The following is a 21,806-nucleotide window of genomic DNA, read 5'->3' on the forward strand; positions in this document are numbered from 1 at the left end:
CCTCAATGCCAGACAGGAAATCCGAGCTGTATCCCTGGACATATCATGTGCTTTTGACACAGACTGGCACCATGCCCTGCTCACCAAACTCTCTTCCTATGGTATCCAAGGCCATCTCCACTCATGGCTCACAGACTTCCTCTCCTGTCGCAGTCACCGTGTGGCCTTAAATGGAGTTCTTTCATCCCCCATTCCTGTCCACGCTGGTATTCCTCAAGGTAGCGTTCTGGGCCCTGTTCTTTTTCTGGTTTTCATCAATGATCTCTCCAACTCTCTGGAAAATCCTCTATATATCTTTGCTGATGAATCCACCCTCTGCCGTACCATCGGTCATCCCTCAGACCGGCAAGCAGCAGCTTCTTCGCTCACTGCAGATCTGGATAAAAATCACAAACTGGTCCAACACTTGGAACATGTCTTTCAATCCAGACAAATCTCACACTCTCACGATGTCTCTTCGAAAGGACCGTTTACAACCTCTCCCCCCCCCCCCATTCACTTTCTCAACAATCCTCTGGAAGAAGTCCTTTCTTTCAAGCTTCTGGGTTTCACTATCTGCCATGACCTTTCCTGGGAAAGCCACATTTCAAACCTTGCCTCCAAAGCCAGTCGCCGACTGGGAATCCTCCGTCGTGCAAAGTCCTTCCTCGGCCCACCTGAGCTCCTGACCACTTACAAAGCTTTTGTCCGCAGCCTGATGGAGTACTGCTCTCGCATCTGGGCTGGTGCTCCTGCCTCCCACCTTTTTCGGCTTCACGCTGTAGAAACCAAGGCATTTCGGATCATTGGCATCTCCCGCAATGAGGCTGAGTCTTTGGGTCTCTCACTCAATCACCACAGGTTGGTCGGTGGTCTTTCTGTCTTCTTCCGTCTCCTCTCCAGCCTCGCCTCTCCTGCTCTCTGCGATTTGTCCCCACCACATTTCCGCAGGGTGCTCAATGTCCGCCAATAACCCCCTTCTGGTAAAACTACCAAAATCACGAATCACTGCTCACCTTCACTCTGTCATTCCTCTTTTTTCCCACCTTTGGAATAAACTCCTTCACTCTATCCATTCCCATTCTTCCCTCCAGGCCTTCAACACAGCTGTTCACCACCACCTCTTATCATCCCCCATCCAAATCCTCGATCATTTCTACCCCCGATAATCCACCCAAGCCCACCTCCTTCAAATTCCTTGCTTTCCTTCCTGAAAGTCCCTGTAATGTCCATCTTGTATATCCCGTGTTCCCCGCCCCATCCCTCTCCCTTCCACAGATCTAATGTCTCTGTTCCCCACTGTTTTGTCCTTCCCACTCCCTCCCCTCTTGTCTCATGCCCCCCTTGATGTGCGTTGTGAGTTCGCTCTCATACGAGCCTCGACAAGGTATACAAAAAAAAAAGAATAAAAAGCTGACATCCTCAATCCAGGATGCGACCGAAAAAGCAGACATTATCCATTTAACAGAATCATTCCTCCCACAGGATATTCCTGACTCCTTAATGCCTCTCTATGATTAAAAAAACACCAACAAAAAAAATGATCTGCTGCTCTTACAGTTCCCATCTCTGCCCAGGGGGTCATTTGCCCAAAGTAATCTTTCCTCTGCTTGAAAGTTAACCAACATCACTGCATTGCATAAAAAGGTGCAAAAATAGATCCCCTTATCCACAGACCAATGAGCTGACCTCCAATCATCAGCAAGGTCACAGAATCCATCATCACAGTTGACATAAAATTATTCCTTTTGTCCAACAGCCTCATCTCAGATCAATTCGGATTCAGACCTGGTCACTCTACCTTGGACATGCTGCTTCTACTCTCTCAACAATGGTGGAGGCCCTCATTATCTGACACGAACGAGATCAGGGCCATCTCTCTGGACATATGTTGAGCTTTTGATACAGTCTGGCATCCTACCATGCTCTCCAAACTGTCTGCCGATGGCATCCAAAGCCAACAGCACTATTAATGACTGACTTCCTCTGATCTCGTAGGCAACATGTGGCTCTCAAAGGAATCTTTTCATATTTCCTTGCTGTAAAGGCTGGTAAGTGTTTTGGCCCCATCCTATTCCTAATCTTCATCAATGATCTATTTCCTGATGACTCCACCCTCTGCCATGACAATCCTCATCCAATTGGCACAGACAGGCAGCAGCCTCTTCTCTCTCTCTTCAAGCATTGACAAAAATCACAAACTCGTCAAACACTTGGAATATGTATTTAAACCCTGAGAAATCCCACACACACATTCTCTCTCTCCGAAAGCACTCTACAGCAAACCCTCCAATCTACTTTCTCAACAACCCTCTCAAAGAAGTTCAACCACTCAAACCCTTGGGTCTAACTCTCAGCCATGATCTCTTTTGGGCAAACCACATTTCAAAGTTGGCCTCCAAAGTCACTTACCGACTGGGAATCCTCCGTCATGCAAAGTCCTTCCTTGGCACACTTGAACTCTTATCTACCTACAAGACCTTCATCCACAGCTTGATGGAGTACTGCTCACCCCTCTGGGTGTCACCCCTACTTCACACATTGCTCAGCTCAATGCTGTGGAAACCAAGGCCTCCAATATCATTGTAATCTGTTGTGATGAAGCCGAGTCTAGAGGCCCATCACCTCGCCATCGCTGACAGGTCGGTGGTCTCAGTTTTCTTCCACATTTCTGGTCTTGCACACTCTTCCCTCTATGCGCTTTGCCCAACCCCCTCTCCCCCAGGGCCCAGGGTATCTCTAGGATGCACACAGTCCACCATCAACCCCCATCTCGTAAAACTTCCAAAATCCAAAATCTGCTCACCTCCAATCACTTCATCCTCTTTCTTATATTTTTCCCCACCTGTGGAGCCAACTTCCATATTCTCATTCTTCCCTCCAGATCTTCAAGACAAGTGTCCAACCCCATCCAAAACAATGATCTTTTCTGCACCTATTAAACCATCCCCACCCCAACCCCTCACCCCAAATTTTGCTTCTGTATCCATGTTGTCCACATCATCGATCGCCTCTACTCCTCAGTGTTACCATCTATTTCTCTATTTTCTCTCTCGGCCCTTTCTCTTTCTGCTGTTCCTTGTGTTACGTTACATCCTGATCCATTCGATGTCAATGTTCTAGCTCTTCCACGAGCCTCGACCTTGTGTTGGAGGGCGGGGGGGGGGGGAGAGAAAAAAGAAAAAGCAAGTGGCCAGATAAGTTTGGTTCCCCATGCCAAATAAATAAATAATAACAAACCCTCCAGCACGCGACATTGCCGGGGCGCCCTCGGCACTCGGCGATGCCGCCATGCAGCATATAGAAACAGTGTTGGGAGGGAGCGGTGTACAATAATTGATCGATTAACTAAAATAAATAATCGTAAAATAATTAGTTTCTTAATCAATTGCCTAACAGCATACCTAAACCACCATTGTTTCACCCGAATCTGTAACTATATGAAAATTAAGTAATTTATCGAAAAATGAATAATTAATCGATTAATTGATTAATCAATAAATGAAAAATACCCTTTGTAGCCAAATCACTTGCTCACCATCATGCCCAAATATCAGCTTCCGAGCTCAAAAGGTGCCCGAGATATTGCCCAGATGAGAAACAAAATAAATAAGTAATTAATAAATTGATAATAATTAAGTAATTAATCAATTAATTGATGAATGAAAAAATAACGTTTTCCCAAAGCACATCTTCTTCACTTTTGTCCGCAAATTTCAGCTTCGTACCTCAAAGGAGGTCTGAGCTATCACCCGGACAAACAAACAAACAAGAAAACAAAAACAAATGGAGTAAAAACTGAGTACTCCCTCCCTTCGGCACACAGCGATGATGTCATGCATCGCCTGGATATGTTATTGGGAAGGAGTGGTGTACAAAGGAAGTTTTCAGATTGCCGAGAAAACCATGTGCACTTGCGGACAAACCGGAAAGAGCTTGATTCAATCAATGACAAAAATGAAACAGATTGTCAATGCACTGACAATATAAAATATTCATGAGACTTACATCATCAACAGTACCTGAATGTGCAGCATTTTCAATGGAAGGACTTCGTGTATCCTGGTGAATACTTTTGCTTGCCATTGAAGAGTCCATAAAACTCCAGCTCGTGTTCAACACACAGGCCGAACTAACAACAGTAGCCGAGGATTGAACATTGTATTGAAATTTTCTTTTTCGCTTTCCCAAAGACAGTACAGCAGAAATGGTATTTGGATGGAAGGAAGAGACATCATCAAATTGGTCAATTGTCTTCCCTTCATCAGTTTTCAAATGTACACTAGCATCTGATGTTACAAGTTTTAAGTTTGGTTCCAACGTTCTTTCCTGGTTGATGATTTTGACATCGGCAGATTGTTTGATAGTGCATGCAGATTCCCTGGAAGATTGTTCAACAGCACAATGCACAAATTGTCTGTCATGCTTGCTGAGAAGTTCCATATCAGATTGCACACTATTTTCTTGAAAAATGTCCTCTTGATATTTCAATTGTTCAATCATATGATTTAGAGGTATTTCTGAATCACATAATTTTGTGTCAGCATTACAAACATTGGATTCTGAGGCAGTACTTTGTTGAGTACAACCATGTAAATTTCCAACATCTTTTTCACTTGGGTCATTAATTACAGATCGTTTGAAAAATACATTATTGAATGTTTCCTCTATTTCAGAACTAGCATCACCAATGGAGTTGGATCCATTTCCTTGTGTTGTTTCTACTTTTAGCAAAATCTCAGAACTGCCATCCAGAGAATTCTTGCTCAAATGTTCCTTTTCTTTTTCATTTGTTTTTATTGCGGACAAAGCCAAGTCCTCAAAATATGGTATTGCATTATGCTTTTTTATCACCTCATTTAATTCACAATCATGTGAGATACTGTCAATAGCCATATCATCGACCTGTGTTCCTTGCTCAACTCCTACCTTTTCATCTCTAATTTTCAATTCCAAATCTCCAAAGGTGCCATGAGCAATGCTGAGATCAATACTATTGTCGTTCTTCTTTAACTCTTGCATACAATCGGCTTTTACATCAATAACATCTTCAGAAAATGTGGTACCAAGGGTATCATCAAACATCCAGCAACCAGACACATCAACAAAATTTCCCAGTGAAGATGGTTCATGAATGCGAGCTGAATCTTCTTCAAACTGCAGTTTGGCATGACATTTTAAATGAACATCAGGATCATCTCTTCCTTTTCTATTGCTGGTAATCGATGAAGTATTCTCAATAGAATATATATTTGAAGATGCATCTATGGAATCCGAAGCAATTGGCAAAGCTGTTGGACTGTTAAAACAGAGCCAATCACTTCCCATTTGCATTTTCCTTTTTTGTCCAGAAGGAGGTTTTGCACCATTCTTTTGTCGTTCTGTGCCACTAAAAAGTCCAGTGAGAACCTCTTGTGTATTTTCATCATTTGCCTTGATATTTGTATTCAAAGAAGATTCCCCATCCACTTGCTGCTTCTCCATTTGACCTGAGCAAGAAAAAAAAATTGACCATTAGTTGGCAATTTGTTATGTACCTATTACTTTATCACTGACTCCAAAGAGTTAAAAAAAAACAAATGTTTTTCAACTTATTTATGCATTAAACTTTCTTCCTTTTCAAGAAGAAATTACAAACTTTTCCATCGTGTTTTTGTATGAGGGGGAATTCAAAAAAAAAATTCTTTCCCCATAACAAAGTTTCCAAGCAAAAAACAAGCAATCATAGACTGGTACTTACGAAATCGTCAACTTGACCTCTGACCTTGTCAAATAAAAGCTGTCTCTAGAGAAGGTAGCGACGCAAACCAGAAGTTTCTACGATGATTCTGTACCAAACCATCAAAAATCGAATGTTTGACCTCGAACTTTGACCGATTTTGACCAAAATGTAATCAGCGCTAGCCATCACCCTCCTGAATCACGTGGTGTAATTTGACATTGGTAGCTTCTTCCGTTCTTAAGTTATAACTATTTTTTGGATGTTTGACCTCACTGTGACCTTGACACTTTGACCGATTTTGACCAAAATCTAATCAGCGCTAGCCATCACCCTTCTGAATCACGTGGTGTAATTTGACATTGGTAGCTTCTTCCATTCTTAAGTTATAACTATTTTTTGGATGTTTGACCTCACTGTGACCTTGACACTTTGACCGATTTTGACCAAAATCTAATCAGCGCTAGCCATCACCCTTCTGAATCACGTGGTGTAATTTGACATTGGTAGCTTCTTCCATTCTCGAGTTATCATGCCTACAAACAAACACACAAACACACAAACACACAAACAGAGGACGGAAGTCATCAATAGGAAATCTTTAGATTTCGTAAGTAACAAGCAAACACAAGAAGGCATCAGACAGGTATGACCAAAATCGTGCAAATGACCTCACTGTCACCTTTACCTTTGAACATGATTGCAATTTGATACCTGTATCTTGAAGCGTTTCCAAGTTATCGTCTTTTTTCCCCCCTTACAAAAACCCCCTATACTTTAACATAGGTGACTTTGTTACCATAGAAACGATGTTGTACATCAATGGATTGCCACCATTTTGGAAATGCATGATCATGAGCCCCAGCATAAATCTCAAATTATCAAATCTGCTCGGAATTTGTAGGTGATGCTTCAAACTCATTTGTGTCAAGTATGACATCACGTCACGCAAACACTTTTGGTCTTTTCTGTTTTATGCAAATTACGTCACTATCACCTTGACCTTTGACATATACAGTCAAAAAACATTGGCAGCCTCACTTTTGACCTTTGGAATCCTCTGGTAAACTTTGATGAAGATAGCTGAAAGCATTCGTGAGTTATCACACTCACAGACAAACATACAAACATACTGGACAAACAAACATTCAAACAAACAAACGAGACAGACCGACATATAAATAAATTTTTTTAACTTTCATCATAAAAAACACAACTTATTCCCAACACATTTAGGAGTTGGAAGCGGGAGACAAAATACGACTGGACCAGTTATATGCTGTGGAAGAAGGAAAAATTGGCAGAGGAGCTGCTGTACCAGCAGAAAAGCAATAGGCCATGGGCCAGATATGGTCCACGTGTACCCACCCCCCCCCCCACAACCCTTCGACCCCATATTTTTCTGAAGCCTTAGGGTCCCCTGAGCATTAATTCAACTGGTAACAGTGAATAAACTGGGACTCACTATCCATTTTCCAACCATATGTGACGGTATCCTCAAAATGTTAACCTTGTCAGTTTCACAGATGAAAAAACCCCTGACTGATAAGATCTATGCTACATGCATTTACTGTACGTATCAATATTTATTTCCAGATGACGTGTTCTGATTGAAGTGACATGATGGAAGAGCCACCAGCAAAACGAAAACGTACAAGTGGCGAACCTCCTGTAGTTCCCGTGTGCATAGTTCATATCAAGGGTTTGAAATATGGTGAATTACACTTGCTGTCAGAAGATAAGAATGGAGAAAAGAAACTGGCCAAACTGCAGGAGGTGAAAGAAATGCGACTGGCACAACCTCCATCATCTTGCCACATGATGAAGGAAGCATGTGATCTTATCCCTGATGTGATAGGAGAGCATCGTGGCTTTCACTGGCAGTGTTATAAACGTTTCACAATGAACCTTGACAGGCTTAAACGCACTGCAAGTTCATCACAGACCACAAATGTTACACAACAGCGCATGAGCTGCAGAAGTTCAAGTGACAAGATTATATTCAACCCTGACTGTATTTTCTGTGGTTCAGAGAATTGGATAAAGATTAAAGTTAAAGGTAGCTGGACTAGTCAGGGCCTCAGCCAGTTTGAATATGATGGATGAAAGTCAGTGCTTGAGATGGCAGAGAAGAAAACTGAAGATAAACTTCTAACAAGAATCAGGGGGCATGATCTCTTTGCTTGTGAAGCAAAATACCACAAGAACTGCTGCATGCAATACATGCAGAAAGCAGACAAATGTCAAAGTACAAATCAAGAAGCAAAAATTTATCAGATACATTTAGAAGCAGCTCATAAGAAGGCATTTGAAGCTGTTTGTAAGATTGTACAGAAGGATGTATTACAAAATCTGAAAATTTTTAAGCTGTCTGATTTGAGAAAAATATACATTGACATCCCAGAAGACAGTGAATACCGTAATCCAGACTATCGGAGCCACAAGCTTAAACACAAACTTCAAAGTCATGAACCATTTAAAGACAAGCTATCATTCTGTGACATGTGAAAGTTCCAATCATACATTTTGTTCAGCTCAGACATCGATACCCATACAGCAGTGAAGCATGCCTTCGAGTTGGAATCAATGGATATGATTGAGACCACAGGTACACAATTACGACAGTCCATTTTAGATGGTTTCTCAAAGGCACTGGATCCTAAATGGCCACCAAGTCCCTCTGATCTAATGACACCGGAAGACGTCATCCCAGATGTTCTCCAATAGCTCCTGTGCTACATTTTTACTGGAAAAGCAACACTCACTACCCCTCAAATCCAGAGACTTGGTCAATCCATAGGGCAAGACATTTGTCGCACTGCTACCAATGGATCTTGGAAACTCTTAAAACATATCCTGATGTGTTTTTCTCTACGACATATTTGCAGGAATGAGAAGCTCGTGACTTTTTTGAACAGGTTGGGGCATTGTGAGAGTTATTCATTTACGCTGGAACTGGAGACAGCACTAGCAGAGGCAGTGATGCAGTCATCAACACAGCTATCCAGTCAGATCATCAGGTCACCATCTGGGCCCGCTGTATTCCACTCGGAATTTGACAACTTTTATCCACTAATAAATGACCTCACAGGTAAAGGGTCAGTCCATACTGCCCACGGAATCATGCTTCAAGAAGTTGATGGTGATATTGAAAAATGCCCAGAGATGCCTTCTCAAGAGAAGGGTAAAAGGTGGTCTCTACATCTGACAGACACAGTTATACTTCCTGACTGCTATATTACCAAAAGACAGAATCCCAAGCTGAAAGTTAATCAGCTACTGTATCCAGGTTCTGGAAAAGCAATGGAGAACTCAACTAAAGTGAAAATGATTTGGATGATCATTAGGATGTTGACAAAGAACAAACCACAGGTTCCTGGTGATCAGGGACATGGTTGGGAGGAAAAGGATGGTAACCTTGATCCTCTATGGTATGAAGGAGATGTCCTCCCACGGCAATTGGCTGACATTGCTGAAGTCACACCTGACGACACTGACTGATGAGGATTCAGATATGGTATGGATGCATTTGATGATATAGAGCAGGCATTGGAGAGTGATGATGACAGCGATAATGAATACTATGCGTAATCCATGCACAACGACATTTTGTGGACATGACGTAATAAGTTTCACTTGTTTTTCTTAAATAAACAAATAATTTATATTCTTTATGTGAAGTAAGGAATATTTTCTCAGTCTTACATCTTACTGGTGACTACATGTTGGGTGTTGCAACAGTGATGTACGTATGTTTAAGACGTAATACCTGGTACATCTTTAGTTGGTGTGGGATAATTTTGGTATCAATAGAAAGGTAGTAAAACTTGTGATATCATAGAAATATATATTTGTTTGTGTCAGGTAAAATGAGGATGAATATACGTTATTATTTCAGATATCCGAGTTGAAACTGAGTTGTCAAAAGGAAAGGCGAGGTACTCCTCTTCATCACTTCTTGGGACAAACATAACGCTATTAAATTTGACAGATGACTATTTTGAAAATCTGCATGTGATAATCTTTCATTTGATATACAATTTGTTAATATTAATACTTATTGGGCAACTGCAGAAAAGCCTGGTGTTGGCTTAGTGGTTAGGATGGTGGCTTGGGATCCCAGGGTCCTGAGTTCAAGCCCCGTTGGCTGCTGAATTAACACCAGGGGGTTGACTCAGCCTGTCATCCTTCCGAGGTCGGCGAAATGAGTGCCAGTGTACTGGTCCCGGTGTATGCCCCGGTTAGAATAGGTGTACCATATCCCTGTGTGTCGTAAGAGGCGACCAGGGTTGGCGTCAGGAAGGGCATCCGGCCATAAAAAAACATTGCCTCAAGAAAAAGCCAAACCCCTGCACAGCAGGGAAAAATGGCTGTAAAAACGGTCATTTTATTATATTTTATTGGGCAACTGCAGAGATCTTATCAGTCAGGGGAGTTTTTATGTGTGAAATTGAGGAAAAGTTGACATTTTGAAGGTACCGTCAGATATGGTTGGAAAATGGATAGTGAGTCTCAGTTTATTCACCGTTACCAGTTGAATTCATGCTCAGGGGACCCTAAGGCTTCAGAAAAATATGGGGTCAAAGGGTTGTGGGGGGGTGCACGTGGACCATGTCTGGCCCATGGCCTACAAAGCCGACTTGGCAAAAGCCAGAATCGCCCAGCTTCTTGCCGCTGTCGTCCTGACTGCTGGAGTAGCATCAGCGGTCTCGACTACAACTGACAAGAAATGTGGGAAGAAAAAAAAACAAATACACCCATGCGGGAGTGACGGTCATCTCTGCGAGAAACAAGGTCAGCTGCTATGCAATGACACCATTCACTAACTTTTACCATGCCCAGTAGAGAATATATAGCCTCCTGAAGGTAGGGCAGTTTTTGCAAACTTTGAAGCCACGTGACGCGAAAACGAAAGCGAAATTCGAAAATCCGTCCCGACCAAATTTAGATATTGTCCCATACATTCATATGCCACAATCAAATTCAAGATCGCTTGAGAAATGTAGGAGGAGATAGATTTTGAAAATGATCATTTTCGCATTTTTTGCCAACTTTGAAGTCACGTGACATGAAAACGAAAGCGAATATTAAAAATCCGGCCTGACCAAATTTAGATATTGTCCCATAGATTCATATGCTACAATCAAATTCAAGATCTCTTGAGAAATGGTGGAGGAGATAGAATTTGAAAATCGTCATTTTCGCAACTTCAAAGGCCTCGTGACCTTGACCTTCGGTGACCTTGAAAGTCATATCATCGTGTACGTCTCATCGACCTCTATCAGGATCAATAATGACCAGATCTCCCGCTTCAACTTCATTGTGAACGGACGGACGGACGGATCGAAGGACATCGCCACCCATATTATTAGGTCATGCTCGAAGAGATGACCTAAAAAGGCAAGCAACCGCAGTCGGTGCTGGCGCGTAAGCATTTCCACAGGAACAGCGGCAAACGACAGGGCTGCGGGTTAGCAAGACTGCATGGGGACCGCGATAGTTGGAACGGTCGGTGCTGGAACCATCGGAACAACTACGGGAACAACTGCACACATACACTCGACTGTACCACGCACGACCAGTGCACGCAAGCATACACAAACACTCGACTCGACCACACACAAAACGCGCAACACAAATGCGGCACAAAACGCAGGCTCAACAGGGCACACCGATATCCACACAAGCCTTGTGCATTGCACGCATGCATGTCTTGTGGCACAAGATTGTATAAGGGGCTTTTCCATGCTAAGGGATAATTGCTTTCTTTGCGACGCTATTGTTTCTGGACATCCTTGATTGTTGCCTGTAAATTTGTGCCTCGTTTGGTAAACTGCTTCAAACATGCTCGGTTGGATCCTACTAGAGCTAGTTGTCCCAACTGACATCCATAGTTGCTCAGCAACCCGTCAGGTCTCGGAGCTATCTGTGGCTTGCGGCTTCAGGATTGGAGGTCGAGTTGCAGGTCCAAGCGAGCAACCCTCTCGTGAACCACGTGCTCACACCGGAAACCTGTAACAATATATACCCACATACGTATATACATACTGTAGACATACCTTTGGGATGCCTCTTCATGGCTACTGCACCCACTAATGCAAGTTGGGGGCTAAATATTCTACATTCTTCCCTGCTGCCCAGATTGAAAAGGACAGCACGGCCATAGTGAGAACGTCAATTGGTCCCCATAGACTGGCCCACTCCCTCTTGTGTCTGTCTATCTGTCTCTCACAGCCCTGGCTACATGAATACGAGGTTCCACAATCTTGGATGTTGGGGGGGGGGGGATCTCTGTATCAATGTTTATAGTTATTGATCATTAGTATTGGAGGAAGCCTCATAGTCACCATGATGTGCATCTCAATCACCAGTGACTGGCATTTTTGTCTGCTTGCTTTTCTGCATAGTTCTTTGTTTGAAATGTTAAGTACTGTACAAACCTTGTTTATGTAGTATTTACACATTTCACATTTATCTGTTTCATAAATTTAGGTTTACATTCTTATTGTGCAAGATGAAACCACTGGTGTCAATTTGTGTTGAATACACCCCTTGGGTATCGTTTATACCCAATTAAATTCCTCTCTGGACATATCTTGAGCTTTCGATACAATCTGGAATCCTGCCTTGCTCTCCAAACTGTCTGCCTATTGAGTCCAAGGCCACCTCCACTCTTGGAATTTTGACTTTCTCCACTCTCATAGTCAAAGTGTGGCTTTCCATAGAATCCTTTCTTCTCTCTCTGTCAAGGCTGGAGTACCCAAAGGCAGTGAACTCTCTCTGGAAAATCCTTTTTATCTATTTGCTGATGACCCCACCTTCTGCTGTGACATTCCTCATCCTTCTGACAGACAAGCAGGCAGGCAGCAGCCTCTTCCCTCTCTTCAGACCTTGAAAAAAATCACAAACTGGTCAAACACTTGTAATATGTCTTTTATCCCTAAGAACTCTATCTCTATAATCTCTCATCTACTTTCTCAAAAACCCTCTTGGATAAGTTCACTCAAACTCTTGGATCTCACTCTCAGCCATGATCTATCTTGGGCAAACCACATTTCAAAGTTGGCCTCCAAAGCTAGATGCCGATATGACATCCTCCGTCGTGCAAAGTCCTTCCTTGGCACATCTGAGCTCCTGTCCACCTACAAGGCTTTCATCCACAGTTTTATGGAGGACTGCTCTCCTTTCTGATCTTGCACCCTTTGCCCTCTCCGTGCTTCATCCCCCTCCCCCCCACCCCCTCAGGTATCTGCAGGATGCATGCCCTCCATCACCAACCCCCTCCCAGTTGTTATGGTTTTATTCAACCAAAAATAATCATTCAAACATAGAGAAAACAGAAATGACTGAAAATAATTATAATATAATTAAATTGCATACTAATTAACATGCAGATAAAAGGAACATTATAAACAAGGAAGAGATTAATTAACAAACAGACTTGATGCAAGGCAAAAACAGGACACCATCCATATTACAGATAGTCGTCGACTTGCGACCTATGCGACTTACGACTGTTCGACTTTACGACCACTTTTCGACGACGACAAACTTTTCTTTTTTTTCTTTTTTTTTCTGTTTTTTCACACGATGTTTTTCGCCCGTATCGTGAAATTTACGAAGAGAAAAAGAAACAAACCATTCAAACAAAGCTCACCATGTTTACGAAAAAAACAACTCCGGATACCTCGAGCACTGCCCTCGCAGATAACATCGACAATCCACAGCCAAGCATGAGTGACCAATAACGTGTTTTTTTTTTAATGTTTTTGCAAATACAGTACCATATTAAACCAATTGTACTGTAGTGCAGTGTTTGACTTGAACAAAGAAAATGTCAATAAAATACAGTATGACTTACTGTTAATAAAATACAGTATGATTGACTATTGTATCATTATACAGTGTAATATTAAAAATAAATAAATAAATAAAGGTTGTCCGACTTACGACCAAATCGACTTACGACCGATTGGTCGGAACCAATCACGGTCGTAAGTCGACGACTACTTGTATACATTTAGCATATAAATAATTAAGGAAGAGGGTGCACTAGAATGGCTTATCTCCTGCATATAATCAGGAATGACAAGTAGATGACAAGGAATACTGACAAATTGCATTATAAAATATCATGACCATAAGGCAGGATAGACACTATAGGAGGTGAATACAGCAAAAAGCAAGGGGAGGATTAGAGAATAGGTACAATATCACATCACGAGGTGGAAACAGAGATGAGGTAAATATGAGAAAGCGGGGAAACCAGGGTCAATGTGATTAAAGAAGGGAAAAGGAAAACCATAGTACATGTGAAAAGGAAACCATTTCCAAAGGAACCAATTTCATCATAATTTTCAGGAAGATGGGGGGGGGCGGGGGGGGGAATCCAGAAAAATCCAAAACAATAGTGAAAATATTTGTTATTCAAATCATACGTATTTAGATAATGTTACAACAAGAACCAATTCCTCAACAGACAATAAAAAATGAGTACCAGAATGATGTTCAAGACGGAATGCAGAACAAGAAGGTGGTGTCACAAGAGAACTGGTCCAGGTTAAGTTTGGATCATCTTCGACACCAAGGCTGAGAGCTATGCGATGGGGTGTGAGCTAAATGAAAAGACATAGCAGTGCATATTAATTAAACAAAGGACAATCCAATGACAAATCATGACATTTCTTTGAAGAAATGCATACCTTTATGAGAGAAGTGAAATGATTACCTCTTTGATAAATAGTATACTGCAACATGTCAGCAAAATAACGTTTTTACTTTGATGAGCAAGTGCAAACTTCGGTGTAGGAAAGCAAAATGAACATTTTCATCATTGGGTTAGTGGTCAATGACAACGATTTGGACAGATTATCAACATCAGTGAAGAACCAGTCCTTACGGATGAGAATATTTTAGTATAACTTGTATTCAAAATAAAGACCAATTACTACATCATAGTCCCAAGAAGAAAGCCAGACATAACAAGACAGACAGACAAACAGAGACACGCACACACACACACACACACACACACACACACACACACACACACACACACACACACACACACACACACACACACACACACACACACACACACACACACACACACACACACACACATTAGTAGAGATAATCGATTAATCCACTTCTTTTCAAGTCATTTTTAGCATACTTTGCCAAAGTACTTCTCATTGTATGAGCATCGCATATATATACATATGAGGTCCGTCTAAAAAGTAACGGGACTGAGCCTGCTGTATGCTCCACTTACACAACTTGAATGAACGGGTTGCGTCAGTCTTTCGCAACACATATATATATATATATATATATATATATATATATATATATATATATATATATATATATATATATATATATATATATATATATATATATATATATATATATATATATATATATATATTGTTGCGGATTCGCGCCCGCCGGCGTGCGAGCGGCCACGTAACTCGAATCGCGGCACGTCGCCCACCGGACGGACAATCCCGTCGTGACCCTCTCGGACTAATGCCGGGAACTAGTCACGGGTGGGGCTTTCGGCCTCACCACGATCGTGCCAATCGGCCCCCCGCGTGGGATAGGGTTGTTCGCCAAATTCGACCTACCTAAGTACCCACACGGAGGGTAGACCGGGCGATCGCACCACGCCGCAGGTCGACTTCGGACACGGGCCACTTTAAGCGACCCGTTCCATACTATCGGGATAACCGAGCGGTGTTATCGTCAACCTCGACGGTTCCGATTAATTATCGGGCGTATTTAGACCACGACCAACCCTTTACTGAAGTAAGATGGAGATTCAATTAGAGAAAAGACGAAGCGAAATGGGAAAAACAGTTCAACATAAAGCACATTTATTCCGCGGCAAACGGAAAGCACACATATACAATTGCCACAATTATGCACCAAAAGCAAATGTAACAAAAGAAGAAACACAACAATTATGCACCAAAAGCAATTGCAACAAAAGAAACACAATGCAGATCTACTACCGACTACCGAGCACACGGCAACACTTATACAGTTTTACTTCACAGACGGCGCCGACAACACATATACTCCAAAGCAAAAGAAAAAGGGGCCACCCTCATAGACAAGGGGGCAGACGGGCCTGGGGCCGAGACCACGTCGAGCCTACCCGTCTGGTGATGAGCCGCAAAATGGCGGCGGCGCCCCGACTCCGCGGGCCTCGCTGGCACTGCCTGGAATGGGGTGGGAACGGGGCCCCCTTCTCACACTATCTCAGCGCGGGGGGAAACAGGGGGGGTTGTTGATGCTCAGGGGGAAAGAGGATATCTGGCTGGCTTGGGTCCCGCGACGAGCGACTCCACTGCGACCTCGACCGCGTTCCCGGCCTCCCCTCTCCGCAGCTCCCCGACTCTGACACGAGCGCAGACCTCCACAAAGCTTCTTGGCTTCTCCAGCCTCTCCGGACCTCGACAGACACTCTCTCGACTGATTTCGCCGCCGCCACAACTCTCCAACTCTTTCCTCTTCTCAACTCTTCAACTCTTCCCAACTGCCTCGATTCGCTCCGCGCTCAGCGCTTTATAGTGCGACAGGAGAAACCATATGTAGATTTTTGGATCAGGATCGGCTCGGGGGCGGAGCCACGCTCCCCCATTGGACGGAGGAAAAGTGGGCGTGAATCATTCTTGATCCGCGAATCTGCATATAGCGATTATACTCCGACGCGCCTGGAGGCGGGGCCAAATCGCCCCACGCTCGCTGATAGGACGGAACAGAAGTGGGCGTGAATCATTCTTGATCTGATTTCTCGGAAAGGCTGGTGTTTTTGCACCCGCTGCTCGGTGCGCGCCCTGTACGAGTCCAGTATCGGTGCCCACAAGCGGCGCGGGAATGGCGGTGATGCGATGGTTGCGAGGGCGAGTTGTGACGGTAAAGGTCGTGGCTGTTGGCGTTGCTGTTGTTGTGAAGCGGCGTTGCGGTTGGTGGTTGGTGTGTGAAAGCAGTTGTGGAGAAGGTGGATGTTGTGAAGGCGGTTCTGGAGAAGGTGGCTGTGGTTGTCGAGATGCGGTTGGTGGTGGTTGTGGTGGTAGTAATGGCGGTTGGTCCAAAATAAAGATAGTAAAAGAAAAACGGCTATCTAAAAGGGTCGCAGCCCGAATGAATGACATTTATTCCCTCTAAACAACGGGTTTGGGCTAACTACACATATACTTACAGAGATATCTCACCTACGGGACCTGAATGGTGGTTTGCGAATTTCGTCAACCACAACACTACCCCCTCCCCTTTTTACAGACTCGTCCCGAGTCATCAAATTTTCGTGTGCCATCATGTGTAGTTTTCCCCTAGTACATTTTACCTACGGATCCCTGAGTGCGACATTCATGGTATTCGTGTCCCCAAAATAAATAACCTGAGGGCTGAGTAACTACCTAAACAAACCCACTCACACGGACGACTTAAATAAAATTGCCGGCGCTAAGACAGACATGCCGGGGGCGCACTCATATGTACAGTACATCTTAACCTTAACTTACAAATTTTACACTAAACCATGGCCCAGGATCAATGAACTCTGCAAAAAAAAGCAGTTAGCAGGGAGCCAGGCTGCTCGCATGCAGTCTCTGACTCAAACAATGCAGGTGACAGGGAATGTGGCCAGCTGCTCACACGCAGTCCAAGGCCTTCCCTTTTGAACTGAACGCAGTGAACCACAACGGTGCATAAGCTGCACAAACGCAGTCTCCGTGCCAGCTCAAGTGGCTCACGCAATGAACACAACGAATGGATGGATGAATGGATGGACGCAAACACGGTGCACGGGCCGCCACTGCAGGCCCGTGTTGTAGCTGCCAACAGGGCAGTTCTCGCAGCTTGCAAACTGTTGCTTTCTGATCCTGGCGCACATGGCAATGAACAAGGGGGGGGGGGGAAAGCAAAAATTGAACGGGGCTGGTGAACAGGGGCAGTGGGCATGGCATGACAAAGGTGATCAGGCAAACAGCCTGCAGAACAAGGCCGCTGCAGGCAAACACAGCCGGCAGATGAACTGGCCGGCACAGGCCTTGCAGAAAACAGCTGCAGACGATCCGGCCGGTACAGGCCTTGCAGCACAGCAGCTGCAGCCGATCCAGCCGGCACAGGCCTTGCAGCAAAACAACAGCTGCCGATGAAGCTGGCCAGCCTTCGCCGTTCAGTGGAGGTTGGTGGAGGGAGTGCGGTGGTGCTGGCCACTCGGAAGGTGGGCTCGGACCTACTCTACGGTCTCCCTCCCAACCTATCGCCTTTGCCTGTCACTGTCTATACCCACTCCCTTAATTTGTCAAACCCCAATTTAGCCCCAACTTATTTTTTTTTATTTTTACTTCCCCACTATAAATCGTCCCTTAACCCCCTGAACTGTCCTTGTTCGGCTAACCTATCCTGTCACCTAGCCTACTCCCAACCCCTACGTTCTCTTCCCGGAGGGGAACAAGGGAGAGCTAGCGTCCTGTGTCGAGGCCCAACGAAGCCTCAGAATGGCCTCCCCAGACTTCAGCGATCTAAACCAAAGTGGGTCCAGCGGCCCACAACGAGAGCGAGGGGATGGATGGTGCGGAGGGGTACACTTCCTAATCTACCCTAACCATTAACTGTTAAACTACCCCGGGGCTTTCAACAAGCGCCTCTCGCTTAAACTATTGGTTCTAACAACCCAGATTCCCGTCGCCTGTGTTGGTGTCCTCACAATTTCGGGCCTCGCCCCCCAATTTTCTCTCCGTGCCCTCACACGGTCTCATGGCTGGGACGCATGGCTCCCCTTGGCAGGCACGACCCTCTGCCGAATCTCCAGCTATGGCACCCCCGGGCACTACACTGCCTCCGAGCCTACCAGCTCCCTAACACCGGGGAGTGCCCCCCATGGCACCTCCCCTGAAACGCACACGTGGCAGGCTGGCTTCCCGGGCCCCTTTCCGAGGGTCACCCGTGCCCACAACACTGCCCACGCGGCTAATGGCACCCCGGGCCCCCGCACCAAGCAGACGCACCCGTGCCCACTACGCTATCCCGGCCACCCATGGGCCCTTGGCCTACTACGGCCGACTAGCCTGGTGCCCGGGGTACCCACTCAGCGATACTCACCTTTCGCAGCCACGCTCCCAGCCCGTCAACAGGGCTCCTGCACCCCTCCAAATGGGTTTCGAGCCTACACTCCCACCAACAGCAAAACGACCTCCATTTTTCAGTTTAACTAACCCCCTAACTCACTCTACACTGACCCCGGGGGTCCCTTAGGCGGGAGTCACTCCTCCCCCAATCACTCATCACACCATGCATTCCCCATTCGCTCCACTCACACAGACCCGCTGGCCTCACTCACTCAACAAGTACTCACCTCACAACTCACCAACTCTTCAACACACACACCGCTGAACTCTGCCATCCTCCTAACTACATCCCCTAACTAACTCGTCCTCCCACGTCGTCCCTTAAACTACAGCACGTTCCTTTTAACACTACGTGGCTAAACTACGTCAACTCTACACATCCAAAGGCTGTCACTGTCTCCAAATCTCTAAAATAACTTTTATTTCCCCACCTCAAGCTCATCTAAATCCCTCTAACTAATCCATTCCACGGGCCCCATGAGGACTTACCCCTGCCCCATGGAGCCGGTCTAACTAAGCTAACCCTTCCCCCTAACTAGTTTCATCCTGTGCCCTGGCCAAGGGGATCATCCACCCCTTGCCCAGGAAATCCTGTTCACCCGAAAGTGAGGCATATTTTTTTTCATGCGCAGCACCAGCGCGGCAACTCACAGCTCGCGCACTTTTCACCTGCCCGTGACGTCATGCAGCTGCACGTGTACCTCGTCCCTCCTTGGACGGTACCATCCGGCAGGGATACCCCTCCTGCCGGATTCCAACTCCACGTGCAGCCATGACGTCACCGTGCGCATAAAAAAAAACACAAGCCCCACGTCTCGAGGGGTTCCCCACGCGAACACATGTGCTCTGCCCGTTGGAGCCCAACACACACGCCCGCGTGGAGAACCCATCTGGTCAAAATCCATAATCCTGCCTAAACTTTGTCCGTCCGCGGGATTGGCAAATCCACCGCGTGCGTTTCCGGACCGGGACTTCACTCTCGCAAGCGAGCATGTGGGGGCCTCGTGCGTTGTACAGCACAGACCTCACGCTCGCTACTGGGTGAACCCGGCACGGTCCCCGAAACAGCTACAGCCGCTACCCGGCTTTCTTTCCTCTGTCGCCGTCGTCGTCGCCATTCAACCCACGCACACCTGCGTGCTACGACGCTCATACACCATTCCATTACATTCACACCGGGAGACGCGGCTGCATGTTCACACATGCCCACCAACATCTCCCTCACATACCGCTCTCTCAAACACACGGTCTCCCTTGCACTCGGCCGTTCACTCACGCATGCCATTTCCCTCACACACGTGGCTCCACTCACTCGCGGCCTTTCACTCACTCGTGCCATTTCCCTCACACAAACTATACTACTCACACACGCGGGGGCACTCGCTCGCGGTGCCTCATCCACACACGACGTGCTGGGAAGCACGATCTTCTGCACACTTACCACCACACCACTCACACACGGGGTCGCTTCCGCACACGGGGTCTTTGTCACCCACCCGGTCGCTCTCACACAAGCCCTTGCACCCGCGCTATGCGTGCGTTGCAGCACGCATTTTGCCACACTCATGAACACACACCTCGACACCACACACACCGGGACAACCACACTGGGGATTCGTGTCCCCACAAGGGTCTCCGGGGCCTCTATGCCCCCCAAGTTCTCCGTGCACCTGTCCACAGCACTCCTTCCCTCGACCTCGCAAAGCACGACCGAACCCACCTGGTCGTGACTCGCCTCAAGGGGGCATACTCCCTCCCCTCGTTCCTGGAGGAGGCTATCCCGCTGCTCGCACTGGGTCTCTACCCAGTCCGCCAGCTCACCCCCATTATCCTCCACCACCTCCGTGTGTGTGTGTTCGTCTTTAGTTTCTTCCACCCCGTTTTCATCGTGTAGTCTTTCCTCTATCGTTCCCATCTCCAGTGTCTCTGTACATTTATGCATTTCTGTTGTCCCCTCGTGTCTATTAGTCTCTGCTTCTTTCTGGCGTCTTTCCCTTATCTTTATGTAGGTCAACCTTGCTTTCTCCTTAAGTCGCTCCCGTCCTTCCCTCTGTTTCACTCCTTGCTCTTTCACGATCTCCGCGTACCTCCTCCTTGCTTTCCGTCTTAATTGTTCTTTTCTCTCCCTCGCAATTCCTTTCACCTCGTCTCTTATCTCCCTCGTGCATGCCTCCGTCACCCCAATTAGTTTTTCCCTCTCTGTCATCGTCAGGCTTCTCGCCCAACACGTCCCCCGAATTATTTTCTCCTTACCCGCCTCCACCGCGGGCCCGACAGCCGTCGCACTCCCACCCAGCTTGTTCGCTCCCACACGTGGCGTCGCCATTTTGAGCTCCACTGTCATTGCCTTCATGCCCGCCTGCAGGCTTCGGCCGAATTGCTGCATCTCACCCCGCAGTTCTTTCATTTCTTCCTTCATTCCTTGCGCATTCGTTTCCATATTCGTTTTCATTTCGTTCATTTGCTTGTTCATGCCTTTTATTTCGTTTTTCATTTCATTTGTGTTTGTATCCATCCTCGCTGTCATTGCCGCCAGCATGGCGCATAGCTGGGCCATGTCGGGTGCGCTTGGGTGAGCCGATTCGGCAAGGATCGGGGGGTTTGGGCGGAGAGGGGGAGGGGAGGTGTCATACACCGCGGCCGCCGCCGCACCTATTTCGGGCTCTGGGTTCAGTTGGGGGAGTTCGTGTTCCTGCACAACCAACATTTCCTGCACGGGGATTTCATAATGGACCATGGATTCTACACATTCTAAATCCATTTCTAATACCCCCGGCTCCCGCTCGCCTTGAAACGCCATCTTATTTCTCGTAAAGGGTTAATTTAAATCGCTCGTAATTTGGAGGGATTCGGGGATCGCTCCTCTCACCCCTGGACCGATTCCCGTGAATTTAGCTGGAGATAGGAGAGCCCGTTTTCCCGCTCTCCGACACCAGTGCCGCAAGGAGGGGGATGGGTTTGTGTCC

At 45.9% G+C, this 21,806-nt stretch overlaps 1 protein-coding gene and 1 pseudogene across 7 annotated transcripts in view; one reads left to right on the top strand and one right to left on the bottom strand.

Annotated features, from left to right (window-relative positions):
* The window catches only part of BRCA2 (BRCA2 DNA repair associated), a 265,664-nt gene that overhangs the window by 128,845 nt on the left and 115,013 nt on the right, over positions 1 to 21,806 (bottom strand). For all 7 annotated transcript variants that reach the window (XM_085850729.1, XM_085850730.1, XM_085850728.1 and 4 more), the window contains 2 exons: positions 14,196 to 14,313; positions 4,002 to 5,468 (listed from right to left, as the gene is read on the bottom strand). In XM_085850729.1, coding sequence (XP_085706855.1) covers positions 4,002 to 5,468; positions 14,196 to 14,313 — 1,585 coding nt within the window. The remainder of the gene's footprint in view (positions 1 to 4,001; positions 5,469 to 14,195; positions 14,314 to 21,806) is intronic.
* On the top strand, positions 7,319 to 8,425 carry LOC147013652 (uncharacterized; annotated as a pseudogene).

This window comes from Eptatretus burgeri, chromosome 13 (assembly GCF_056783735.1).
Source record: "Eptatretus burgeri isolate ZD-2024b chromosome 13, Ebu_testis_v1, whole genome shotgun sequence".
Taxonomy (NCBI): Eukaryota; Metazoa; Chordata; class Myxini; order Myxiniformes; family Myxinidae; genus Eptatretus; species Eptatretus burgeri.